Source organism: Thamnophis sirtalis, unplaced genomic scaffold (assembly GCF_051295495.1).
Source record: "Thamnophis sirtalis isolate CommonGarterSnake01/CBP01778 unplaced genomic scaffold, rThaSir2_p1.2 scaffold_2, whole genome shotgun sequence".
NCBI classification, from domain to species: Eukaryota; Metazoa; Chordata; class Lepidosauria; order Squamata; family Natricidae; genus Thamnophis; species Thamnophis sirtalis.
The window spans coordinates 175,587,188-175,611,270 of NW_028261382.1; the positions used below are offsets into that span (position 1 = coordinate 175,587,188).

General features: G+C 41.3%; 2 protein-coding genes across 4 annotated transcripts in view; both read right to left on the reverse strand.

The window, feature by feature from the left end:
* Positions 1-8,285, reverse strand: part of LOC148049295 (serpin B6-like) — a 58,131-nt gene extending 49,846 nt beyond the window's left edge. Inside the window, exons 1-6 of one of the 2 annotated variants that reach the window (XR_015695695.1) lie at positions 8,114-8,285; positions 5,755-5,892; positions 5,164-5,281; positions 3,597-3,739; positions 2,584-2,751; positions 580-1,127 (exon numbers count right to left, since the gene is read on the reverse strand). Coding sequence is in view for 1 of the 2 variants with exons in the window: in XM_087707551.1 (XP_087563677.1) it covers positions 723-1,127; positions 2,584-2,751; positions 3,597-3,739; positions 5,164-5,281; positions 5,755-5,892; positions 8,114-8,281 (1,140 nt within the window). In the remaining variant the exon portion in view is untranslated. Of the gene's footprint in view, positions 1-554; positions 1,128-2,583; positions 2,752-3,596; positions 3,740-5,163; positions 5,282-5,754; positions 5,893-8,113 lie in introns of those variants that run through there. The other variant, XM_087707551.1, reaches the window with a different exon arrangement.
* Positions 8,286-14,383: 6,098 nt separating this feature from the next.
* Positions 14,384-22,686, reverse strand: LOC148049300 (serpin B6-like). Of its 2 annotated transcripts, none has more exons than XM_087707550.1 (7): positions 22,411-22,686; positions 20,687-20,864; positions 18,718-18,855; positions 18,153-18,270; positions 17,270-17,412; positions 16,253-16,420; positions 14,384-15,789 (listed from the first exon to the last, which is right to left on the reverse strand). In XM_087707550.1, the coding sequence occupies exons 2-7, from the start codon at positions 20,852-20,854 to the stop codon at positions 15,385-15,387; spliced, it is 1,140 nt and encodes a 379-aa protein (XP_087563676.1). In that variant the 5' UTR covers positions 20,855-20,864; positions 22,411-22,686; the 3' UTR covers positions 14,384-15,384. The 2 variants fall into 2 exon arrangements, with proteins under 2 accessions (XP_087563676.1, XP_087563675.1); XM_087707549.1 differs by having other exon boundaries at positions 22,157-22,686.
* Positions 22,687-24,083: the final 1,397 nt, after the last annotated feature.

Here is a 24,083-nt window from a genome sequence, read left to right on the forward strand (position 1 = left end):
GCTTAGTTTAATCCAAACCTTATTGTCTGGACAGTGGGATTAATAAAAGGAGGGCATCATGTACAAACCGCAACACTTTGGCGAATCTCTCAGCATTTCCTCTGCCAATTCCCTTTGCCAATTTCAATGACAAATTTCCAAGGAACCGTGGAACAAAGTTTCCCTGCTAGCCATCCCTGCCCAAGCTCCGTGGAAAGGGGTTAGGCAAGCTGCCGCCTGTGCCCGGGAGCCCCCGCCCTGGAGGTTCCCTTTTAAAGGGACGGCGAAACCCGAACCGCTCCTCCTGGAAGGGCGACCCACAGCCTGGATTCCTCTGCCGACCTTCCTCCTTCCCCGAAGGGATTCCAACCCTCCCGCCTCCTTGAGCGCAGTTAGGTGGTGGATTCAACGCAGGCTGGGAAGAAACTCGACATTAAATCCTTTGGCTTCTCCCCCGACTTCTTGGAGCTGCGCCGGCGTTTCTCCCCAGCCAGAGACGCCTCTTAGTAAGGCTGCTAGCAGCCCCGTCCCCAGGTAGGGCCATTGCGTGTTTTACTCTCTCTCTCTCTCTACAATACTGCACTCTACCCACTGCGCCACCTCGGCTCTCCATATGACTAGAAGGAAGTATACCCCGAATACAGAGAAAAACAAATGTGTGTTGATGAAAGTTCTTGGGAAAGTGGCTTATAAAGAAATTTGAGGAGTTAAGGCATTTAATCAACATGGGCAGAATGCACCTATTACGGAGAACAAAACCTACCAAAGAACAGGATGCTCTTTGTAGCTCGCTGAATAATAAAAAAGAGGAAGGGATGGTCAGCTTTGAATTGTGGCACAAACATTGCACATTCCACTGTCATGACGACAGCAGTGGCCGCAGCTGCCTCCGTGCCTTCTTCATCGACTTCTATGAATGATTTGTGAACAACTTCAGAGATGATTAAATCATTGTTAGTTGACATTCCAGAGAAGTCTGCCTTGCCCTCATCAAATGCATCCGTCATTCCCATGCTTTTCAGAACAGGCTTCAGGTCGTATTTTTCTTCCAGTTTAAATTTGGGAAAGAAGAGTTCAATTTCTTCTGGGAACATATTCTCTGGATTGATCCAGTCCATGAGTTTCTCATGCGTAATTTCTCTCTCCAGCTAAAATAAGATGAAAAGCATTAAAGGAGAAAGGAATTCATGGTTACGTGACACAATCATGAACCCTGATAATTTCACTCTGGCAGAAGAAATACGACGCAGTGATAGAAAAATATGAATCTTTACAAGCAGTTGTCAATTCTTCTATCTCCTTCTAGAACTTTAGAAAAGATAATTTAAAGTGGCAACAATAAGGTAGACTTTATTTAAAACCATATTGGTACCTGTTTTCTTAATAGTGACAATAAACTTCTACTGACTTTTATCAAATACAGAGCATTGTTAGAGAGCAGTAAAGGTATTCTGAACCTTTGCGAAGAAAAAGAAGCAAATATATCAGAGCTAAAATTACCCTGTGAATGTGCAGAACATGAGTTTGGCCAATGTCAAAAAAACAAGAATGGACATTAAACTGGTTCCTATGGAAAAGCAAAGGATGTAGCTGAGAGATATTTCTGAGAAAATTCTTTTCCAGGCAGATCTCATCCAAATCATACTTTCGAGGTGGACGCCACAGGACTTGGTTTATTTCAGACAATATAGTCCTTCTTAGTTTGGGGCAGCTAGAGAAGATGATACAATGCTAGCATAATCTGTCTCAAACAACTAGTTCTTAATGAATCCCTTGTACTGTCAGAAGTACTACTGCATACTACTGGTAATCTTATCAATCGCCTATTCCATCAGTGGAAGAACATTGTGTATCCAATGATATTAGACATAACTGCGTTAGCTTCTGCATTTGAGATTTTTTTTTTCATCTTTTCGAAATAGGGGGAAATACAAGCCAACCAGAGGTGGGTTCCTACCAGTTCGCACCTATTCGGTAGAACCGGTTCATCAAATCTACCGAACCGGTTAGAAGAGGTTCCACCAGTGGACCCGGAAAGCAGGCCACACCTACAGAAGAGCTTCCAAAATTTTTTGAAACCCACCACTGGAAAGGATCTTGTTGACAGCTATAAGACTTGCATGCTTCAATGCCAGAGTTTCTGAATAGCTACTTAGACCGACCTAAGTACTAATTCATAATTTCATAGCCGGTCACATGGGTGGCAAGCCACTCCCATCCGGTCACATGGGTGGCAAACCACTCCCACAAAGGAGGCCACACCCACAGAGTAGGTTCCAACCATTTTTGAAACCCACCGCTGAAGCCAACCCAATAACACTAACCGCAATTGCAGAAAGCCAAACTCCCTCATTAAAAAGCACAGTGTACAGTTAGTATCAGAGATGTTTTCAGATGGACAAGGGCTTAAATTCTCTTCTGAATTTAACTTTTGACTATTGTATTCCAACCTCCTAACGCAAGAAGGATAAGCCCAATGTAGAATATGTCGCTCTATCCCTTTTCTCCAATCTACAATTTTATACTGAGGACCCATCATTACCTTTGTTTAATTGGCTTAATTAAACAATGGCCTAAATTCTGCTTCATGAAAGAAAAACTCACCTTTTCCAATCCAGTAGAGTTATCTTCAATCTCATCGGGGAGCAGAATGATCATGCTCAACTCATCACCAACATATGGAATCTCAAGAATGGAAATCCGAGAGGCCGATATGTCAACATAGTTGTATTTGGCTTTCTTGAACATCATTTGCACTGTTTTCTTTTCATTCTACAAATGGGGAAAATGTATGTTAGAAGAAATCTTTCAAATAAATAGGATATAATTCTATCACATATTCAGTCTTGGTCCCCCCCGCTCCCTCCCCCACCTTAAAGCTTTCATCTTTTGCTTTGACTTTAAAATCCAATTAGAATAGGATTCTTTATTGGCTAAGCGTGATCCGACACAAGGAATTTGTCGCCGGTGTATAAGCTCGCGGTGTACATATAAGCAGCATAATGTAATAGGTCACAGGTCATAAAACAAACTTACAATCATTAATCATAAGTTACAAACAATTGATAAGTCATAAGAAACCAGTAGGAGAAGATAGTAAGAAAGATGAGAAAAGATGAAAAAAAAGAGATCTTTATGTCTAGTTGCAATGAAGGACAGGTGAGTGGTTTTAATCAGCAGTTTTCTCAAATGAACAGATGTTTATAATATCAAAACTATCCTTCTTTGTGGAGAGCAACACAGAAACATATTGTTCCTGTTCTTCCTCAATCGAATACTTCCAGGTGATGATACATAAGAGAGCCATCAGCTCAGCAAATAGATTCACTAATCACTCCGCAGTTATTGTGGTTAATGAGTGGGAGTGGTGCTGAATTAGAAAGTTTCAATGACTGAAAAGTCTGAATTGCTACGCTACAGACAAAGTCTGAAGGACTCAAAGAGGATTTATCATGATTCATCCGTTTCCACGAAGATCAATAAAATGTTAAGGACTAAACAATTTCTTTTGCTAAAGGAATGTTTCAGATTAATTCCACACTTGCTTCAGATACATACAAAATAACACAATTTCAAATATTCAGAATGTCTCCTTTACTGTGTCGATAAATGAATACCTTGTTAATCCAGAATGGCGTTTCCTGTGTGTTATCTTTGTTGAACTTAGCTGCCCAGTTCCCCTTGAAATAGATAGCATTCACCAAAACCAGTTTTGTAAGCGAATCAATTATTCCAGGGACAAGCAGATCCTGAATTTTTCCTTTTTGAAAGTTAAAAAAAACTTTTTAAATTGATAAATACTCTTATATGCATAATATTGCACAAAAAATTCTTAGGAACCCATTTGTAAGATGTATTGTTTCTAAACATAGATTTATCTATTTATCTATTTATTGCTATCTATCTTTTGTTATCTATCTTTTGGTATCTATCTTTTGCTATCTATCTTTTGCTATCTATCTATCTATCTATCTATCTATCTATCTATCTATCTATCTATCTATCTATCTATCTATCTATCATCCATCCATCCATCCATCCATCCATCCATCCATCCATCCATCCATCCATCCATCCATCCATCCATCCATCCATCCATCTATCTATCTATCTATCTATCTATCTATCTATCTATCTATGAAATAGATAGCATTCACCAAAACCAGTTTTGTAAGCGAATCAATTATTCCAGGGACAAGCAGATCCTGAATTTTTCCTTTTTAAAAGTTTTAAAAAAACTTTTTAAATTCGTAAATACTTTTATATGCATAATATTGCACAAAAAATTCTTAGGAACCCACTTGGAAAATGTATTGTTTCTAAAGATAGATCTATCTATCTATCTATCTATCTATCTATCTATCTATCTATCTATCTATCTATCTATCTATCTATCTAATATATAGCATTCACCAAAACCAGTTTTGTAAGCGAATCAATTATTCCAGGGACAAGCAGATCCTGAATTTTGCCTTTTTGAAAGTTAAAAAAAACTTTTTAAATTGATAAATACTTTTATATGCATAATATTGCACAAAAAATTCTTAGGAACCCACTTGTAAGATGTATTGTTTCTAAAGATAGATCTATCTATTTATCTATCTATCTCTATCTCTCTATCATCTATCTATCATCTATCATCTATCTATCTATCTATCTATCTATCTATCTATCTATCTATCTATCTATCTATCTATCTATCTACAAATAACTTAGCAAATTTAATAAATCATGGACATGTTTGTAGGTAAGCCAAAATGAAGCCATTTTTATTTAATTATTATATTTCTATCTTGATTCTCTTTCAGGAGCTCAAGGCAATCATCCAGAGAGCTCATCTGACTGAGGATGGACGATAGCTTTTGCTTCCTCAGGGCCAGTCCAACCTCTATCCACCCATCCTCCCTCCCTTAATATTTCTATAGTTGCCCATCTTATATCATTAGTAAGGTTACCACACACATACAGGGAAGTTAAATAACGGAAATATGCTCGGATGTGTCCATCAATAAAACCAATAATCTATTCATGGCTGGAATTTCATCTGAGGTTTGATGGGCTTCTAAGTATCAAGTGATGGTTAACTAACGTGGGTTTGCCTACCTTATCTGTCTCTCTCACATGCACACACAATATTGCATGCCTTACTTAACAGCTGCTAATTAACCCAATTATCATTCTTACCTGAGGTTTTCTCTGCTACCCAGGCATTTATATGTTTTCTTGAATCTTCTGAAGCTTGTTTGAAGTTAACTTTTTCCAGACTTGCATGGTAGAATTTCTCAGTGGATTCTATAAATGACTTAAGAAACAACGATATCTCAGTAACAGAAGCAGTAATAAAAACAAGAATTGATTCTGTATCATTTTTCAAATTTTACAATTGTAAGGTTTACCAACCTTACAATTGGAAAACCTTACTTATTAGGCTGAATATACCTTACAAGGCAGCCAGTGCCATTGGATAGTTAATACACTTTGTTTATTCAAGAATATATCTGGCAATGATTGGTCACACGGTTCTATTTTGCCTTTTCTTGAGAGTTCTATATTTAGGATAACAAAATCTTACTGGGTGTCCCTGTAGCATTCCCAGTAAAAGCAATTGGCCTTTTAATTCCCCCTTCAGATTTCTCAATAGACCAAGTATAGCTATAGGAGCATTAGATACTTTTTAGAGCAAAACTGCAATTGCAACGAGATAAACAAACATTAGAACACAAGAGAACATTTATGGCTAGTTTCAGCCAATTCTTTAGCACGCACGAAACTTACTGCAAGAAAATCGTATGATGTTTCTCCAAAGAGCCGGTTGGCTAGGCTGAGGGTATAATTGGTCCCTGGTTTGTTGATTTCAGAAATCAGTTTCTCAAATTTTTGGTGAACCTCTCCATCTTTGGATACAGAGAGCACCTACAAGAGATATAGGGATAATCAAGTTGTGTTTAAAATCAATTCAAAATGTAATGCAGCAACAGCAAGCCTTGGAAAAAACTTACAAATGGTCTCCCCATATAATTTGTAGCTAACTTTTGACCTGCAGATCAGTGGTGGGATTCAAATAATTTACCAACCGGTTCTCTGCCCTAATGACCAGCTGGGTAGGTTGGGCTCGGTGGTCATGTGATCATGTGGGCGTGGCCAACTCAAGGTCACTCAGGTTGATGGGCGCTTCGCCTTAGCTGTTACAATGGAATAAGGGTTAACTGGAGAGGCAGTTTCTGAAAGCAGGGCAATAAAGATTAGGCTAGAAACAACACCAGAGTGTTTCCTTCCTGCCTTCCTTACAGGATTAGGCCTGTAAAGTGGGAAAAAACAAAAGGAGATTTCTTCCAACAACCGGTTCTCCGAACTGCTTAGAAAGTTACCAACTGGTTCTCCCGAATAGGTGCGAACCGGCTGAATCCCACCACTGCTGCAGATGTATAGCTTTTTAAGTTAATAGCTGACCAGATCTAGGCTTCAAAGCTAAACAGAGTTGAGTCTATTTAGTATTTGGGTAATGTTTGAACCACAAACTTCGAGAGTACAAGGGGAAAAAAACCTTTCTTAAAGGAAACCATTTCCCCACAATTGCTATGGAAATTCATATAGTATAAGTGTCCCTAAAATCCAAAAAAGTAAAGCTTGGCTTGGCTTGACTTGACTGTATATATTTGGACTTCACAAGTTTGAAAGTCCTAGTCATTGATCTCCTTTGAAAATCAATTTGAGGGACAAGCAAGAGAGATTTTCAGAAATGTCCCTTCCTTGGAAAAGAAGGTTTTTAAAGCACAAGGTGTTTGCCTCCGTGCATAAAGTGTTTTTTTAAAAGGCAGAAGGGAACCTTCTTGTATCTACTTTTACTCTTTCTATAAACTTTTGAGCACATTTATTTCTTAGGCTAATGGTAGATAGGCACTTTTGAAAGCAAACGCGTTCTGAATGCTTCAAGGAAGATTGGCATAAGGTGGACAATATCGAGGTCATTTCCCAGTGCCCGACATGACAGGGACTGGGATTTGGATGGCCAGGAATTAAGATCAATCCTGTCAAGACTGGGTGATTAAATGTTTCTGGTTCTTTTGGCATCAGAACTTTCCAACTTTAAGTCTGAATGGGGTACAGCAGAGGTGGATTGCTCCCGGTGCGGCCGAACCGGTAGCGGAATTCAGGCCTGGGTTGCAGAACCGGCAGTGACACAGGCTTGGAAACCCCTGAACTGGTTCCCTCGCTGCTGCTGGGACGCCACCATTTTGGTTTTTAGTGACTGTGTCTGCGCAGTTCACTGTAAATTATTCTGCGCATGTGCAAATAATTTATATTAAACAGGACACGCGCGCATTGCATGTGGCTTGCGAACCGGTAGTAAAACCGGCAGCAACCCACCCCTGGGGTGGAGCTCTCTTGGGCAGAACCTCTGCATGATTTCGGGTCTTCTTGGACTCAATAGTCACTGCAGGTGTCAGCAGTGGCTTTGTGGGGTGGTGGTGTGCTTTTAGATTTGTCTGGTGCACAAACCACACCTTTTTCCTGGACTGGGAATCCCTTCTTCTTGGTCACTCACTCCAATGTTGCCTCACAGATGGGCTGCTGCAAAGAGCACCTCTCGGAGCTTCTCTTGAAGGCCATTCAGACATTGCAGCTGGTCCAGAATGGAGCAATATAGGCAGGTTGGCTGTGCCAACTGTGCAATTTATCCGTAAGGGCCTGGATGATATTCAAGGTTGATTGCACCTATAACATCTTCATGGCACGTAACTCCACCTTCCTCCCATTGTTTCAATAGGATATGACAGAGTTGCTCCAGGTCTCATATTTAGTGCCATGTTTTGCCTTCTTGATCATGCTTGCCCTCTGGAGTCTTTTCCCATCAGAGGTCCAAGTCCCCCTGACAATGTCATCCTTTAAATAGACCTTGGAAAACTGTTTTTATCTGCAGGTACAGAGCTAAAAAGCATGTACCTTCAGTTGATTCTGTTGATGTTTATTATACTTGTATGCCGCCCTATTCCTGAGGGACTCAGTTGAAAAATGGTCTCCATTTAAATTTAATAAATAAATTAGATATTGTCATAATTGGCTATCAAGGATAGGGACCACCGCCTAGCCAACCCCCCCTTTTCTCGTTTTGTTAAAATATATCTTGATATACCTTTGACATCTGAGCTTCTGTATTGCCTTTGGCCCCCAACAAGACCATAAGCAGTGGCAAAGATATACTCAAAGGAGAAAAAAACAAGTTGTTGGTAGGATCCTTTGCACAAAGCTGCTTGAAGAGGTCCAGGGCAAAGGTGGTGTTTGCTGTAGAAAGACTCTCCATGTTTCCGGGCCTAGAGAACAAATTATAGCGCAATAAACCACAGATTAACTCCCAGATAACGACTGAAAAACGCTCCACCCGAGGAAGTATTTTGCGTTCTGAACAAATTATTCTACTTGCTTTAAGGAAAATGATTTACAGAACCCAGTGGAGAAAATATAAGGGAACTATGAAGCCAGACTCATATATAATTCCAAAGATAACAACTGGGTCTCCCCATGTGGAAAAAAAGTAGAATGTTGTTTTTTTCTGTAAAGACATTTTAGAAAAATCAAAAAAGGTTACCAATCGGATTAAGGAACAAGAGAAGCAATCCTAAGCAGTGAAATGTACTAGCCATGCCAGCATACATAAGATAAGAGTAGGAAAGTAGTAAGTTTATTAAATTCTATTCAGTTTTTGAGTTCCAACAAGGAACTTGCCCTGGGACCATTTACACAGTGCAATAGGTAACTCCATAGTTGCACCTGCAAAGGGCAAAAGCTGGTTCAGGCTCTCCACAACTGACTGAAACGCACCTGCCTTTCTAAGTCAGGTGTTTTCAAGGTGTCAAGGCTGACTCTATCCCCTAGCCTGTGTTTAAGGATTCATACAACAGCATGCCAATCAAGGGAGCCGCAGCAAACTGTCAATCAAGCAAGCTCCCAACCGGGGGGTGAAATTCACCAGCTTCTAACAGAGAACAGAAGCGGAACTTTTGAGTAGCTCAGAGAGAACTGGCAAATGCCACCTTCTGTTACTTGCCCAAGAGTGGAGTGGGGAGGGGGATTTTTGCAACATCCTTTCCTTCCCACGCCCTGCAGAGCTGTTAGTAAAAATAAATTTGAATCTCACCACTGCTCCCAACCAAGGGAGCCACAGCAAACTATCCCACCGGGCGCTTTATGTCAATCCCACTCGGGGGCACCTGCAGGGACAGGAGAGAGAGAGAGAGTAAAACACACAATGGCCCTACCTGGGGACGGGACAGGGAGTATTCGGGGCTGCTAGCAGCCTTACTAAGAGGCTTCTCTGCCTGGGGAGAAACGCCGGCGCAGCTCCAAGAAGTCCGGGGAGAAGCAAAAGGATTGAATGTCGAGTTTCTTCTCAGCCTGCGTTGAATCCACCACCTAACTGCGCTCAAGGAGGCGGGCGGGTTGGAAACCCTTCGGCGGGGAAGGAGGAAGGTCAGCAGACGAATGCAGGCTGTGGGTCGCCCTTCCAGGATGAGCGGTTCGGGTTTCGCCGTCCCTTTAAAAGGGAACCTCCAGGGCGTTGACTCCCAGGTTCAGGCAGCAGCTGGCTAACCGTTTCCCACCGAGCTTGGGCGGGGATGGCTAGCAGGGAAACTTTGTTCCACGGTTCCTTGGAAATTTGCCATTGAAATTGGCAAAGGAAATTGGCAGAGGAAATGCTGAGAGATTCGCCAACGTGTTCAACGTGCTGCGGCCAATGTTCCCTCTAATTTTTTTTCAGTGTGAGCGGAAAAGTATAGTGTTTGAGCGGCAGATTTTCATGCCTGAGCACCTGAATTTTTTTCACATATGTCACCTAAGACAACAACAAAATCAGTTTTATTTGAAACTCAAAGTTATATTTATTCAAGGTACCCACTTAATTAAAAGTGTTATACAATATCAGTATCACTTAACAACGCTCCTGCTTAGCAACCAAAATGTTGGCTCAGAAAGTCTGGCATTTGAAGCACGCAAGTCTTAAAGCTGTTGTTACAAGACCCTTGCACCCCTAACCCTTTAGGGAAAAAGAACCCCAGGGGTCTTCAAACGTGACAGCTTTAAGACTTGTGGACTTCAACTCCCAGAATTCCTCCCTTAGGGGAATTATATATTTGGACTGTTTCATAGTTACATTAGAGAACTACATTGTTAGAACTTAGCACAAAAGATACCTTTTATCTGAAAATCCAAATAGAGTAAACCTGCTATTATCCCAGAGCACTAATGTCATTTGTCCCAATCTGTTTTACAAGTCTGTATTAAAATAGATAGAAATATTTTCACTAAATTTTATAGATCTATATTTCAGGAACCTATCAGAAGTTAGGGCAAGATAAGAGTAGAAGAATGAATTTTGTTGCAGATCATGGGGATTTTTTCAGCATCTTAAAAGTGGAGCGCATGTGCATTGAACTAGCAATACCCATTTAATAACAAAAGGAAATAGCTGAATTAAATTTGGTAAAGTTGCAAGCGAGCTGTAAAAAGCTTGTGGTTTTTAAAATCATAGAATCAGAAGGGATACTGGAGGTCTTCTAGTCCAGCCCCTTGTCCAAGGCAGGAGTCTTTATATCATCTGAGACAAATGGCCCTCCAGTCTTTTGAAAACCTGTAGCAAATGAATTAAGATTCCATTGATTTTAATTGTTCTTACTGTCAGATTTCTCCTTATTTCCAGCTTGAGTCTCCTTCTGACAAGTTTCCATTGCTTCTTGTCCTGTCCTCGGGTGCTATTGCTGCCTCCTCCTCCTCCTCCAACAGCACCAACACATTTGCTGCCCAGCGCTGCGGCTGAGGTGAAGCCGCCAAAGCTCCCGCTGGCGCCCCCGCAGCGTTGGGCGGAAATCCGGCAGTGCTGTTGGAGGAGGAGGAGGCGAACCAGCCTGCCACCGCCGGCCACCGCCAGCCCCGCTGCTCTTCCCGCCCCCTTCCCAGCCCCACAGTCCAGCGGTCGCAGCAGAAGCAGCCCCGGGGCTCCGCTGCCGCTCCCCGCATTTTCTGGATGGGGATCCCTTGGAGAGGGGATTCCTTCCTGCGAGACCCCGTCCAGAAAATGCGGGGACTGGCAGCGGAGACCCGGGGCTGCTTCTGCTGCGACCGCTGGACTGTGAGGCTGAGAAGGGGGCGGGAAGAGCAGCGGGGCTGGCGGTGGCCGGTGGTGGCAGGCTGGTTCGCCTCCTCCTCCTCCAACAGGCAACAGCACTGCCGGATTCAGTTGTAGCCGCCTGCAAAGGACTTCCACACGTTTCCTTAAGAAATCTCTGTGCGGCAGATAAAAACTGCTGCGTGGGGTTTTCTTGCAATGTGCGCGGCCGCGCAGGCGCGCACCTTAGAGGGAACAGTGACTGCGGCTCCTTTTATTAATCCCACTGTCCAGACAATAAGATTTGGATTAAACTAAGCTAAACTGGGTGACTCCTGGCTAGAGACCAAATGCAGGGCTATTGATTGATTGATTGATTTTGGTTTGTCAAGCATGTATGACAAAGTAAGTATAAGTATGGGTTTAGTGACTAAAGTTACAATGGCATTGAAAAAAGTGACTGATGACCATTTTTCACACTTAGCGGCCGTTGCAGCATCCTCATGGTCACACGATTGAAATTTTGATGTCTGGCAACAGATTTGTATTTATGATGGTTTTCAGTGTCCTGGGGTCATATAATCACCTTTTGACAAAGTCAAATGGGGAAACCAGATTCACTTATGTTACTAACTTATCAGCTGCAGTTATTCACTTAAGAACTGTGGCAAGAAAGATGGTATAGTGTATACTAATGAAACAGCATAATGAAATAAGAGAAAGTGTGTCTGTCTGTCTGTCTGTCTGTCTGTCTGTCTGTCTGTCTGTCTGTCTGTCTATCTATCTATCTATCTATCTATCTATCTATCTATCTATCTATCTATCTATCTATCTATCTATCTATCATAAGGTATCCAAATGTTATGTCCCATATTTCCCACGACTAGAAATTTTTAAATCGCATACTGGTAGCATAAGTACATAAATGGACTTCTTTTATTATTTAGTAGGAACAAATTCTAATTAACAAAGGAATAAGTAGGGAGTGAGAAATTTGGAAGAGCTGAAATTGTTGTTCACTTCTTGCATTTATCCCTAGCAGTACCATAGATTTTCGGATGAAAATAAAAATATTGGTCCCTGTTTCCACACAACTACTTCGCACTGTATTTTCCAATTATTTAAATAAGCTCATGTGATACCTTTTCCTACAAACTGTCCATGTTGATTATTTTGATAGGCTCTCTGAATTTGCAGAAAGGGTCCTTGGAGAAGTGTAGATTTGCAGTATCGAGAAAGAAGACAGAGAATGGCGATTTAAAGACTGAGCTATATGCTCTACCAATTATCTGGGGCCTGGGGTCCCCATTGGTACCACCCAGGGTGCCAATGTATGCCTGTACATACCTCGCTAGTTGCTTGGCAATTTATGTGCTTCACCTGTAGTTATATGTTCTTCAAAATATCTTTAAACTTTTTAAAAAATGAGAAGCTGACTTGCCACAAAGCAAAACATTATCCTCCAGAAATATCATTTCTTTTCTTTATTTATATTCCGTCATTATTTGTATAAGTAATTCAAAGCAGCAAACATCCCAAATATCCCCCCTCCTCCTCCTATTTTCCCCACCACAGTCCTGCGAGGTAGGCTGGGCTGAGAGAAGGGATGACTGCCCCCAAATCAGCTAGTCAATTGTTAACTCGCTGAGCTATTTCTGAACTTTCCTGCAGTGTGAAAAAGAGAGCTATCTGTAGCCAGTGTTTTCTTTAGAAGTGCATCCACCCGTCTTGAAAAAGCAGAAAAATTATAATCGTAGGACTGTGCATTGGATAGGGATGCATTTGTCTGCAATTCTTTAAACAAAATATGGCCTTTTCTGGAGAAGAGAGACAGCTGCATAATCCCAGGGGAAAAAATGCAGCTGCTTTAAAGAATTGCAAACAGGTGCAGCATTCCTTTCTCTGATTGTCTCAATTCGTATGCAGTGTGCAAACACACGGACACACCCCATTCCAAGCTTGGAGACTTTTATCCACCTCTGAGCTAACAAACTGCCAATCGTGCCTGGCCTTGGGGAGAAGGCCCTGTCTTTCCTCTGGGGATATCTACAAGACCGTCTCCTGCTGCATACCTCCCTAAGACCGATAAGATTGCACAGGATGGGCCTTCTCCAGGTGCCATCAGCTCCGGCTGGCGACGCCTCGGAGTAGGGCCTTCTCTGTTGCTGCTCCGGCCCTATGGAATGAGCTACCCCCAGAGATCCGGACCCTACCTACTCTCATGGCCTTCTGTAAAGCCATCAAAACCTGGCTATTCCGGCAGGCCTGGGGCTGTTGACTCCTTGAGGTCCAGCCCCACTTAGACTGGGTGCAAGTTGTGTTTCTTTTAATTTGTTGTGTCTGATTTGTTTTAATCCTTTCTTAATATTTCTTATTTCTGTAAGCCGCCCGGAGTACTCCGGGATTGGGCGGCCTATAAATTCAATAAATGGAAATGGAATGGGGATAAATGTCCCCAAACATGGAATTCATGTGTGTTATGTGCAAGCATACACTTGGCTGCTAGCAGTTTGGAGAGGCGAGGAGCTTGTGGGGGTACCAAACCCTCCCGTCAAGTTAGGCAGCGGGACTTGTTCTCTCCTGGCGAGGCCACGCCGAGTGGCGTCAAGCTGGCCATGCCCACCTAGTTGTGGCAACCTGGCCACTGGCCCTTTGATCCGCACCCATAATGCTGCTCCAGCTCTCAAATTGAGACCAGGGATATGACAACCACGACTGCTGTTATCCACATTGCTTTTGAATTAATGTTGTGTAAAATAATGAAAATATTTCATTGTAGGCAGCGAAAGTCAGAGGGCTTCGGTTTATGCCAGGGAATGTGCTCCATTGTATTGCAACGTCAATTGAAGCTTTAGAATTTTCATTCATTTCATTCATGACCTCAGCAAGCGTTCAAAAAAAATATCCATCATCTCAACTTACTTAAATTTAACAAACTACCCTACAGAGAAAGGAAGATAATACAGTCTGCTTCAGCTTTTACTAAAATTGAAAGAGGTCTCTACACTATTTTGTTCCATCCTCCTTATACAAGGATAACCCCAACCTAGGATATGTAACTGTATCCCTTTTCTCCAATCTACAATTTTGTACTGAGGACCTATCATTATCTTTCTTTAATTAACTCTCACGTTACAATTATGCAAAATAAAATCCCTGCTTTTGTTTAGAACTAGACTAACATCAGTTATAATAAATAAATCTTTCAACATATTTGTCATTTTCATGCATGTTAAGTGGTTTGTTTAATTTTGGCTTAGTATATTGTATGATCTCATCCCATTGCAAGAAATGTTAATAAAGGAAGGTTCAAAGTGTGTAAATTTAATCAATTTCAGTGATACAAGAGCTCAGTAATACAATGTTCTCTCACCACACTAGCTGATAATAAATTTGACAGCAACAATCAAATGCTTTTATTTCATTTCTAAATACATGAAACTCTGCGTCAAAGTAAGAGCTGTAATAAGGTAAATATCTTTTATAGATAATTGAATTGCATTCAATAAAATTACTTGATTAAATGATCCGTACATTTGAGTTCCACAATAGGATTCATATTTCTCTATTGCATTCTTATTTATAACCAGCAAAAATGTGTTATATGTCTTCCTTCTAGCAGTTTACACTAGTTATTATAAGCTCAGCAGGGACATCCATGGCTAGCCATGACATCAGAAAAATAACAAACCATGAATTGACTGTACGGTAACACATATCATTAGATGGAAAGGTATATAAGGCAGATACATATATGTTGCGAAACCTTGATTCATGCTTAGTCACTTCTTCTCCGCGTACCAAATTCCCATACATCTCAACGCAACTGTGCAGGATTTATCTATTAATCAGAGCACTGGAACCTTCTATTAAAATTATTTCCTTGAATTCATTAAAGATAATTCTACCCTGGAAAGAAAGTATTAAAATTGAATATAGCAATAGCTGTTAGACTTATATACCACTTCATAGGGCTTTCAGCCCTCTCTAAGCGGTTTACAGAGTCAGCATATTGCCCCCAACAGTCTGGGTCCTCATTTCACCCACCTCGGAAGGATGGAAGGCTGAGTCTATCTTGAGCCGGTGAGATTTGAACCGCTGAACTGCAGATAACAGTCAGCTGAAGTGGCCTACAATACTGCACTCTACCCACTGCGCCACCTCGGCTCTCCATATGACTAGAAGGAAGTATACCCCGAATACAGAGAAAAACAAATGTGTGTTGATGAAAGTTCTTGGGAAAGTGGCTTATAAAGAAATTTGAGGAGTTAAGGCATTTAATCAACATGGGCAGAATGCACCTATTACGGAGAACAACACCTACCAAAGAACAGGATGCTCTTTGTAGCTCGCTGAATAATAAAAAAGAGGAAGGGATGGTCAGCTTTGAATTGTGGCACAAACATTGCACATCGCAACATCATGACAGCAGCAGTGGCCGCAGCTGCCTCCGTGCCTTCTTCATTGACTTCTATGAACGATTTGTGAACAACTTCAGAGATGATTAAATCATTGTTAGTTGACATTCCAGAGAAGTCTGCCTTGCCCTCATCAAATGCATCCGTCATTCCCATGCTTTTCAGAACAGGCTTCAGGTCGTATTTTTCTTCCAGTTTAAATTTGGGAAAGGAGAGTTCAATTTCTCTTGGGAACATATTCTCTGGATCGATCCAGTCCATGAGTTTCTCATGCGTAATTTCTCTCTCCAGCTAAAATAAGATGAAAAGCATTAAAGGAGAAAGGAATTCATGGTTACGTGACACAGTGATGAACCCTGATAATTTCACTCTGGCAGAAGAAATACGACGCAGTGGTAGAAAAATATGAATCTTTACAAGCAGTTGTCAATTCTTCCATCTCCTTCTAGAACTTTAGAAAAGATAATTTAAAGTGGCAACAATAGGGTAGACTTTATTTAAAACTATATTGGTATCTGTTTTCTTAATAGTGACAGGAAGCTTCTACTGACTTTTATCAAATACAGAGCCTTGTTAAGAGAGCAGTAAAGGTATTTCAGCTTCCTAATACAAGAAGGATAACCCCAATGTAGAATATGTTGCTCTATCCCTTTTCTCCAATCTACAATTTTATACTGAGGACCCATCATTACCTTTGTTTAATTGGCTTAATTAAACAATGGCCTAAATTCTGCTTCATGAAAGAAAAACTCACCTTTTCCAATCCAGTAGAGTTATCTTCAATCTCATCGGGGAGCAGAATGATCATGCTCAACTCATCACCAACATATGGAATCTCAAGAACGGAAATCCGAGAGGCCGATATGTGGGTCATGTTGTATTCTGCTTTCTTGAACATCATCTGCACTGTTTTCTTTTCATTCTACAAGTGGGGAAAATGTATGTTAGAAGAAATCTTTCAAATAAATAGGAAATAATTCTATCACATATCCAGTCTTGGTTCCCCCCCCCCGCTCCCTCCCCCACCTTAAAGCTTTCATCTTTTGCTTTGACTTTAAAATCCAATTAGAATAGAATTCTTTATTGGCTAAGCGTCATCCGACACAAGGAATTTGTCGCCGGTGTATAAGCTCGCGGTGTACATATAAGCAGCATAATGCAATAGGTCACAGGTCATAAATCAAACTTACAATCATTAATCATAAGTTACAAACAATTGATAAGTCATAAGAAACCAGTAGGAGAAGATAGTAAGAAAGATGAGAAAAGATGAAAAAAAAGAGATCTTTATGTCTAGTTGCAATGAAGCACAGGTGAGTGGTTTTAATCAGCAGTTTTCTCAAATGAACAGATGTTTATAATATCAAAACTATCCTTCTTTGTGGAGAGCAACACAGAAACATATTGTTCCTGGTCCTCCTCAATCGAATACTTCCAGGTGATGATACATAAGAGAGCCATCAGCTCAGCAAATAGATTCACTAAACACTCCATAGATATTGTGGTTAATGAGTGGGAGTGGTGCTAAACTAGAAAGTTTCAATGACTGAAAAGTCTGAATTGCTAAGCTACATACAAAGTCTGAAGGACTCAAAGAGGATTTATCATGATTCATCCGTTTCCACGAAGATCAATAAAATGTTAAGGACTAATCAATTTCTTTTGCTACAGGAATGTTTCAGATTAACTCCACACTTGCTTCAGATACATACAAAATAACACAATTTCAAATATTCAGAATGTCTCCTTTACTGTGTCAATAAATGAATACCTTGTTAATCCGGAATGGCTTTTCCTGTGTGTTATCTTTGTTGAACTTAGCTGCCCAGTTCCCCTTGAAATAGATAGCATTCACCAAAACCAGTTTTGTAAGCGAATCAATTATTCCAGGGACAAGCAGATCCTGAATTTTTCCTTTTTGAAAGTTTAAAAAAAACTTTTTAAATTGATAAATACTTTTATATGCATAATATTGCACAAAAAATTCTTAGGAACCCACTTGTAAGATGTATTGTTTCTAAAGATAGATCTATCTATTTATCTATCTCTATATCTACCTCTCTATCTATCATCTATCTACCTCTCTATCTATCATCTATCTACCTCTCTATCTATCATCTATCTATCTATCTATCTATCTATCTATCTACCTATCTACCTACCTACCTACCTACCTACCTACCTACCTACAAATAACTTAGTAAATTTAATAAATCATGGACATGTTTGTAGGTAAGCCAAAATGAAGCCATTTTTATTTAATTATTATATTTCTATCTTGATTCTCTTTCAGGAGCTCAAGGCAATCATCCAGAGAGCTCATCTGACTGAGGATGGACGATAGCTTTTGCTTCCTCAGGGCCAGTCCAACCTCTATCCACCCATCCTCCCTCCCTTAATATTTCTATAGTTGCCCATCTTATGTCATTTGTAAGGTTACCACACACATACAGGAAATATGCTCGGATGTGTCCATCAATAAAACCAATAATCTATTCATGGCTGGAATTTCATCTGAGGTTTGATGGGCTTCTAAGTATCAAGTGATGGTTAACTAACGTGGGTTTGCCTACCTTATCTGTCTTTCTCACATGCACACACAATATTGCATGCCTTACTTAACAGCTGCTAATTAACTCTATTATCATTCTTACCTGAGGTTTTCTCTGCTACCCAGGCATTTATATGTTTTCTTGAATCTTCTGAAGCTTGTTTGAAGTTAAGTTTTTCCAGACTTGCATGGTAGAATTTCTCAGTGGATTCTATAAATGACTTAAGAAACAACGATATCTCAGTAACAGAAGCAGTAATAAAAACAAGAATTGATCCTGTCTCATTTTTCTACGAACAATCGGAAAACATTATTTATTAGGCTGAATATACCTTACAAGGCAGCCAGTGCCATTGGATATTTAATACACTTTGTTTATTCAAGAATATATCTGGCAATGATTGGTCACACGGTTCTATTTTGCCTTTTCTTGAGAGTTCTATATTTAGGATAACAAAATCTTACTGGGTGTCCCTGTAGCATTCCCAGTAAAAGCAATTGGCCTTTTAATTCCCCCTTCAGATTTCTCAATAGACCAAGTATAGCTATAGAAGCATTAGATACTTTTTAGAGCAAAACTGCAATTGCAATGAGATAAACAAACATTAGAAAACAAGAGAACATTTATGGCTATTTTCAGCCAATTCTTTGGCATGCACGAAACTTACTGCAAGAAAATCGTATGATGTTTCTCCAAAGAGCCGATTGGCTAGGCTGAGGATATAATTGGCCCCTGGTTTGTTGATTTCAGAAATCAGTTTCTCAAATTTTTGGTGAACCTCTCCATCTTTGGATACAGAGAGCACCTACAAGAGATATAGGGATAATCAAGTTGTGTTTAAAATCAATTCAAAATGTAATGCAGCAACAGCAAGCCTTGGAAAAAACTTACAAATGGTCTCCCCATATAATTTGTAGCTAACTCTTCTTAACCTGCAGATCAGTGGTAGGATTCAAATAATTTACTAACCGGTTCTCTGCCCTAATGACCAGCTGGGTAGGTGGGGCTTGGTGGTCATGTGATCATGTGGGCGTGGCCAACTCAACATTACTCATGTCGATGGGCGCTTCGCCTTAAAGCTGTTACAATGGAATAAGGGTTAACCGGAGAGGCAGTTTCCGTAAGCAGGGCAATAAAGACGAGGCTAGAAACAACACCAGAATGTTTCCTTTCTGCCTTCCTTACAGGATTAGCCCTGTAAAGTGGGGAAAAAACAAAAGGAGATTTCTTCCAACAACCGATTCTCCGAACTGCTTACAAATTTACCAACCGGTTCTCCCGAATGGGTGCGAACCGGCTGAATCCCACCACTGCTGCAGATGTATATAGCTTTTAAGTTAATAGCTGACCAGATATAGGCTTCAAAGCTAAACAGAGTTGAGTCTACTTAGTATTTGGGTAATGTTTGAACCACAGGCTTGTAGAGGACAAGGGGAAAAAACCCTTTCTTAAAGGAAACCATTTCCCCACAATTGCTATGGAAATTCATATAGTATAAGTGTCCCTAAAATCCCTAAAAGTAAAGCTTGACTTGACTGTATATATTTGAAATATACTTTTTTATTTTCCATTTTCATAACATACAATCACATGTGTACTATTACATAGCCAATATCCTATTGTATTAAGTAGTAATTACATCAGTTCCTCTTGTCATCAACGCCCAGAAAGATAAAAACCCATTATTAGCTCTTCTGCTCTCCATACACCTCTTTCTTCTACCTCTCTCCTACCTCCTTTCTTCCCTCCATCATCCTTTCCTACTCTACTTCCCCTTCCTTTCTCCTTCTCCTCTCTCTTCATTCCACTCCTCCTTATCCTCCTCATCTTCCCTGCTTATCCTCTCTCCTATCCTTCTCTTCCCATCTTTCTTCTCTCTTCTGTTTCCCACTCTTCCTCTCATTGGTGTATTTCTGCTTTTGAGCAAACTCCAATCTATGTTGATGGTATTTATGCTTCCATATCAATATACTTAACATATCCTAGTTATTTTTTTAAAAAAGAGAAGACAGTATACATGTGCAATCATATTACATTAAAATCTAATGCCCCTCGTCAAGCCTAACATTCATCCCTCCCTCCCCCCCCCCCCAGCCTTCCCTCTCCTGACTTCCCAGAACCCATACACAGTATAAATCTTTAACAAAAACAGTCTAAAATATATTGGAAAAAAGAATAGAAAATTGATAACATCTTTACATTGAACTTAGCTCCTCCTTGCTAGGCTAACTTTAAACAATTTATATCATCCCTGATCTTAATCATAAGCTACAGCTTGACTGTATATATTTGGACTTCACAAGTTTGAAAGTCCTAGTCATTGATCTCCTTTGAAAATCAATTTGAGGGACAAGCAAGAGAGATTTTCAGAAATGTCCCTTCCTTGGAAAAGAAGGTTTTTAAAGCTCAAGGTGTTTGCCTCCGTGCATAAAGTGTTTTTTTTAAAGGCAGAAGGGAATCTTCTTGTAGCTACTTTTACTCTTTCTATAAACTTTTGAGCACATTTATTTGAAAAATGGGCTGCACTTAAATTCAATAAATAAATTAGATATTGTCATAATTGGCTATTAAGGATGGGGACCACCACCTAGCCAACCCCCCCTTTTCTCATTTTGTTAAAATATATCTTGATATACCTTTGACATCTGAGCTTCTGTATTGCCTTTGGCCCCCAACAAGACCATCAGCAGTGCTGAAGATATACTCAAAGGAGAAAAAAACAAGTTCTTGGTAGGATCTTTTGCACAAAGCTGCTTGAAGAGGTCCAGGGCAAAGGTGGTGTTTGCTGTAGAAAGACTCTCCATGTTTCCGAGCCTAGAGAACAAATTATAGCGCAATAAACCACAGATTAACTTCGAGATAACGGCTGAAAAACGCTCCACCCGAGAAAGTATTTTGGGTTCGGCTTGAACAAATTATTCTACCTGCTTTAAGGAAAATGATTTACAGAACCCAGTGGAGAAAATATAAGGGAACTATGAAGCCAGACTCATATATAATTCCAAAGATAACAACTGGGTCTCCCCATGTGGAAAAAAAGTAGAATGTTGTTTTTTTCTGCAGTGTAGTAAAGACATTTTAGAAAAATCAAAAAAGGTTACCAATCGGATTAAGGAACAAGAGAAGCAATCCTAAGCAGTGAAATGTACTAGCCATGCCAGCATACATAAGATAAGAGTAGGTAAGTAGTAAGTTTATTCAATTCTATTCAGTTTTTTTATTCTGCCAGATATTTGGGGGAGGGTCTTTCCTTTAGTCAATGCAACAGTGCAGCTCTACAAAAAATACAGCAGCCCTATCAGGACAAGGGGAATTTAGGATCCCACCCAGGCAGCCCTAACATCTCTCCTCTGCCTATCCAACAAGGAACTCGCCCTGGGACGATTTACACAGTGCAATAGGTAACTCCATAGTTGCACTTCCAAAGGGCAAAAGCTGGTTCAGGCTCTCCACAACTGACTGAACCGCACCTGCCTTTCTAAGTCAGGTGTTTTCAAGGTGTCAAGGCTGACTCTATCCCCTAGCCCGTGTTTAAGGATTCAAACAACAGCATGCCAATCAAGGGAGCCGCAGCAAACTGTCAAGCAAGCAAGCTCCCAACCGGGGGTGAAATTCACCAGCTTCTAACAGAGAACAGAAGCGGAACTTTTGAGTAGCTCAGAGAGAACTGGCAAATGCCTCCTTGTGTTACTTGCCCAAGAGTGGGGTGGGGAGGGGGATTTTTGCAATATCCTTTCCTTCCCACGCCCTGCAGAGCTGTTAGTAAAAATACATTTGAATTTCCCCACTGCTCCCAACCAAGGGAGCCACAGCAAACTATCCCACCGGGCGCTTTATGCCAATCTCCCTCGGGGGCGCCTGCAGGGACAGGAGAGAGAGAGAGAGGGAGAGGGAGAGAGGGAGAGAGAGAGAGAGGGAGGGAGGGAGGGAGAGAGAGAGGGGGAGAGAGAGAGAGAGAGGGAGAGAGAGAGGGAGGGAGGGAGAGAGAGAGGGGGAGAGAGGGAGAGAGGGAGAGAGAGAGAGAGAGAGGGAGGGAGGGAGGGAGGGAGGGAGGGAGAGAGAGAGAGAGAGAGAGAGAGAGAGAGTAAAACACGCAATGGCCCTACCTGGGGACGGGGCTGCTAGTAGCCTTACGAAGAGGCGTCTCTGGCTGGGGAGAAACGCCGGCGCAGCTCCAAGAAGTCCGGGAGAAGCAAAAGGATTGAATGTCGAGTTTCTTCCCAGCCTGCGTTGAATCCACCACCTAACTGCGCTCAGGGAGGCGGGAGGGTTGGAATCCCTTCGGCGGGGAAGGAGGAAGGTCCGCAGAGGCGTGGGAAAACGGCTCAACTTCCTGGGAGAGGCCCTGTAAAATACTCACAACCTCCCTTCGCTGCTGCAAACCCCCGATCCACGCCTCGTCTCGAGCCAAGGCTGCAAAGCAACCCCTCTTGCGCTTTCCCTGCAGTTCTGGATTCCAAGCAGCGGGTGAAAGCAGTTGTTTTTTTACTTTTAAACTAACTTTGCAACCTGTAGGCCGGCTTGCAATCTGCAGAAGGCCGGAGCAGGGTTGCTCCAGGCGTTGCCTTGCTACGAGCTTCCTCCCTTTCCGCCTACTCGCTCTTTGCAATATCCTCCCAGGCGCGCAGCGGGGCGAAGGGCGGTCTGTGTGTGTCGCCCTTCCAGGATGAGCGGTTCGGGTTTCACCATCCCTTTAAAAGGGGAACCTCCGGGGCGTGGGCTCCCGGGTTGCCTAACCCTTTTCCACCGAGCATGGTTCTACCAAATAGGTGCAAACTGGTAGGAACCCACCTCTGGGCCTGTCTCATCTAAGCTCTCTAAAAGAGGTTGATAGCAGCCCAGTTAAAAAGGCAAATTGTTTCCATTTTTTCAATTTTATTCATGTACGCCCTGTGGGAAGAGGAAAACGGGGGTGTGATTTATTTAGGTTTCAGAAGGACAGCAAGCCCTAAAAAGCTACACGAAGCCAAGTTTTAAGATTAAAAAGATTTCAAAGCGTATCAGAATTATTTGTAATCTTGCTGAGCTAGTTGCTGCGAAATGTGATTTTGCCAAGTATGTAGTTTTGAGATATACTAGCAATAGCAATAGCAGTTAGACTTATATACCGCTTCATAGGGCTTTCAGCCCTCTCTAAGCGGTTTACAGAGTCAGCATATCGCCCCCACAGTCTGGGTCCTCATTTCACCCAGATAGATAAATAGATGATAGATGATAGACAGACAGACAGACAGACAGACAGATAGATAGATAGCAATAGCAGTTAGACTTATAAACCGCTTCATAGGGCTTTCAGCCCTCTCTAAGCGGTTTACAGAGTCAGCATATTGCCCCCAACAACAATCCGGCTCCTCATTTTACCCACCTCGGAAGGATGGAAGGCTGAGTCAACCTTGAGCCTGGTGGGATTTGAACAGCCGAACTGCAGAACTGCAGTCAGCTGAAGTAGCCTGCAGTGCTGCATTTAACCACTGCGCCACCTCGGAATGTCGAAACCTCGTGAGAAATTTGGAATTGAAAGTAGCCAACGGATAGAGGTCTTGAGATGCGTAGGACTCTTGTCAGTAGGACAGAACAAGGAAATAGATGGTGAAATGTGTGCAGAATAGTATAAAAAGAATGTCTTGGGATGAGTTCAGGGCCTTTGGCCATAGCTAATTCTTGCTGGATTCGGCTGTGTCAGTGAATTGCAATAGGTAAGCAATGCTAGGATGCTGTTCGTGTTCCAGATTGCTCATGAAATAAACCTCCGGTCTTAAGTAAGAGTGATTGCTTGTGGTTTGACTGTGTTCCTCTTTATAGGGATATTTTCACCACAGCCCAAAGTGCAATCATGGAGAAAGTGTCATCTGTCAAGGTTTTGAATTGATTGACAAAATGGTTTGCTGGATTCATGTCAAATTAATCATGTGTCTGAATCCTCCCCCCCCCCCAAAAATCAGGTTCATATTTATCCATTCCAATTTACAAGTGCAAAAAAACAAAGACATCTGAAAAATGTGCCATAATTTCTAGTGCTGTTTACATTCGTAA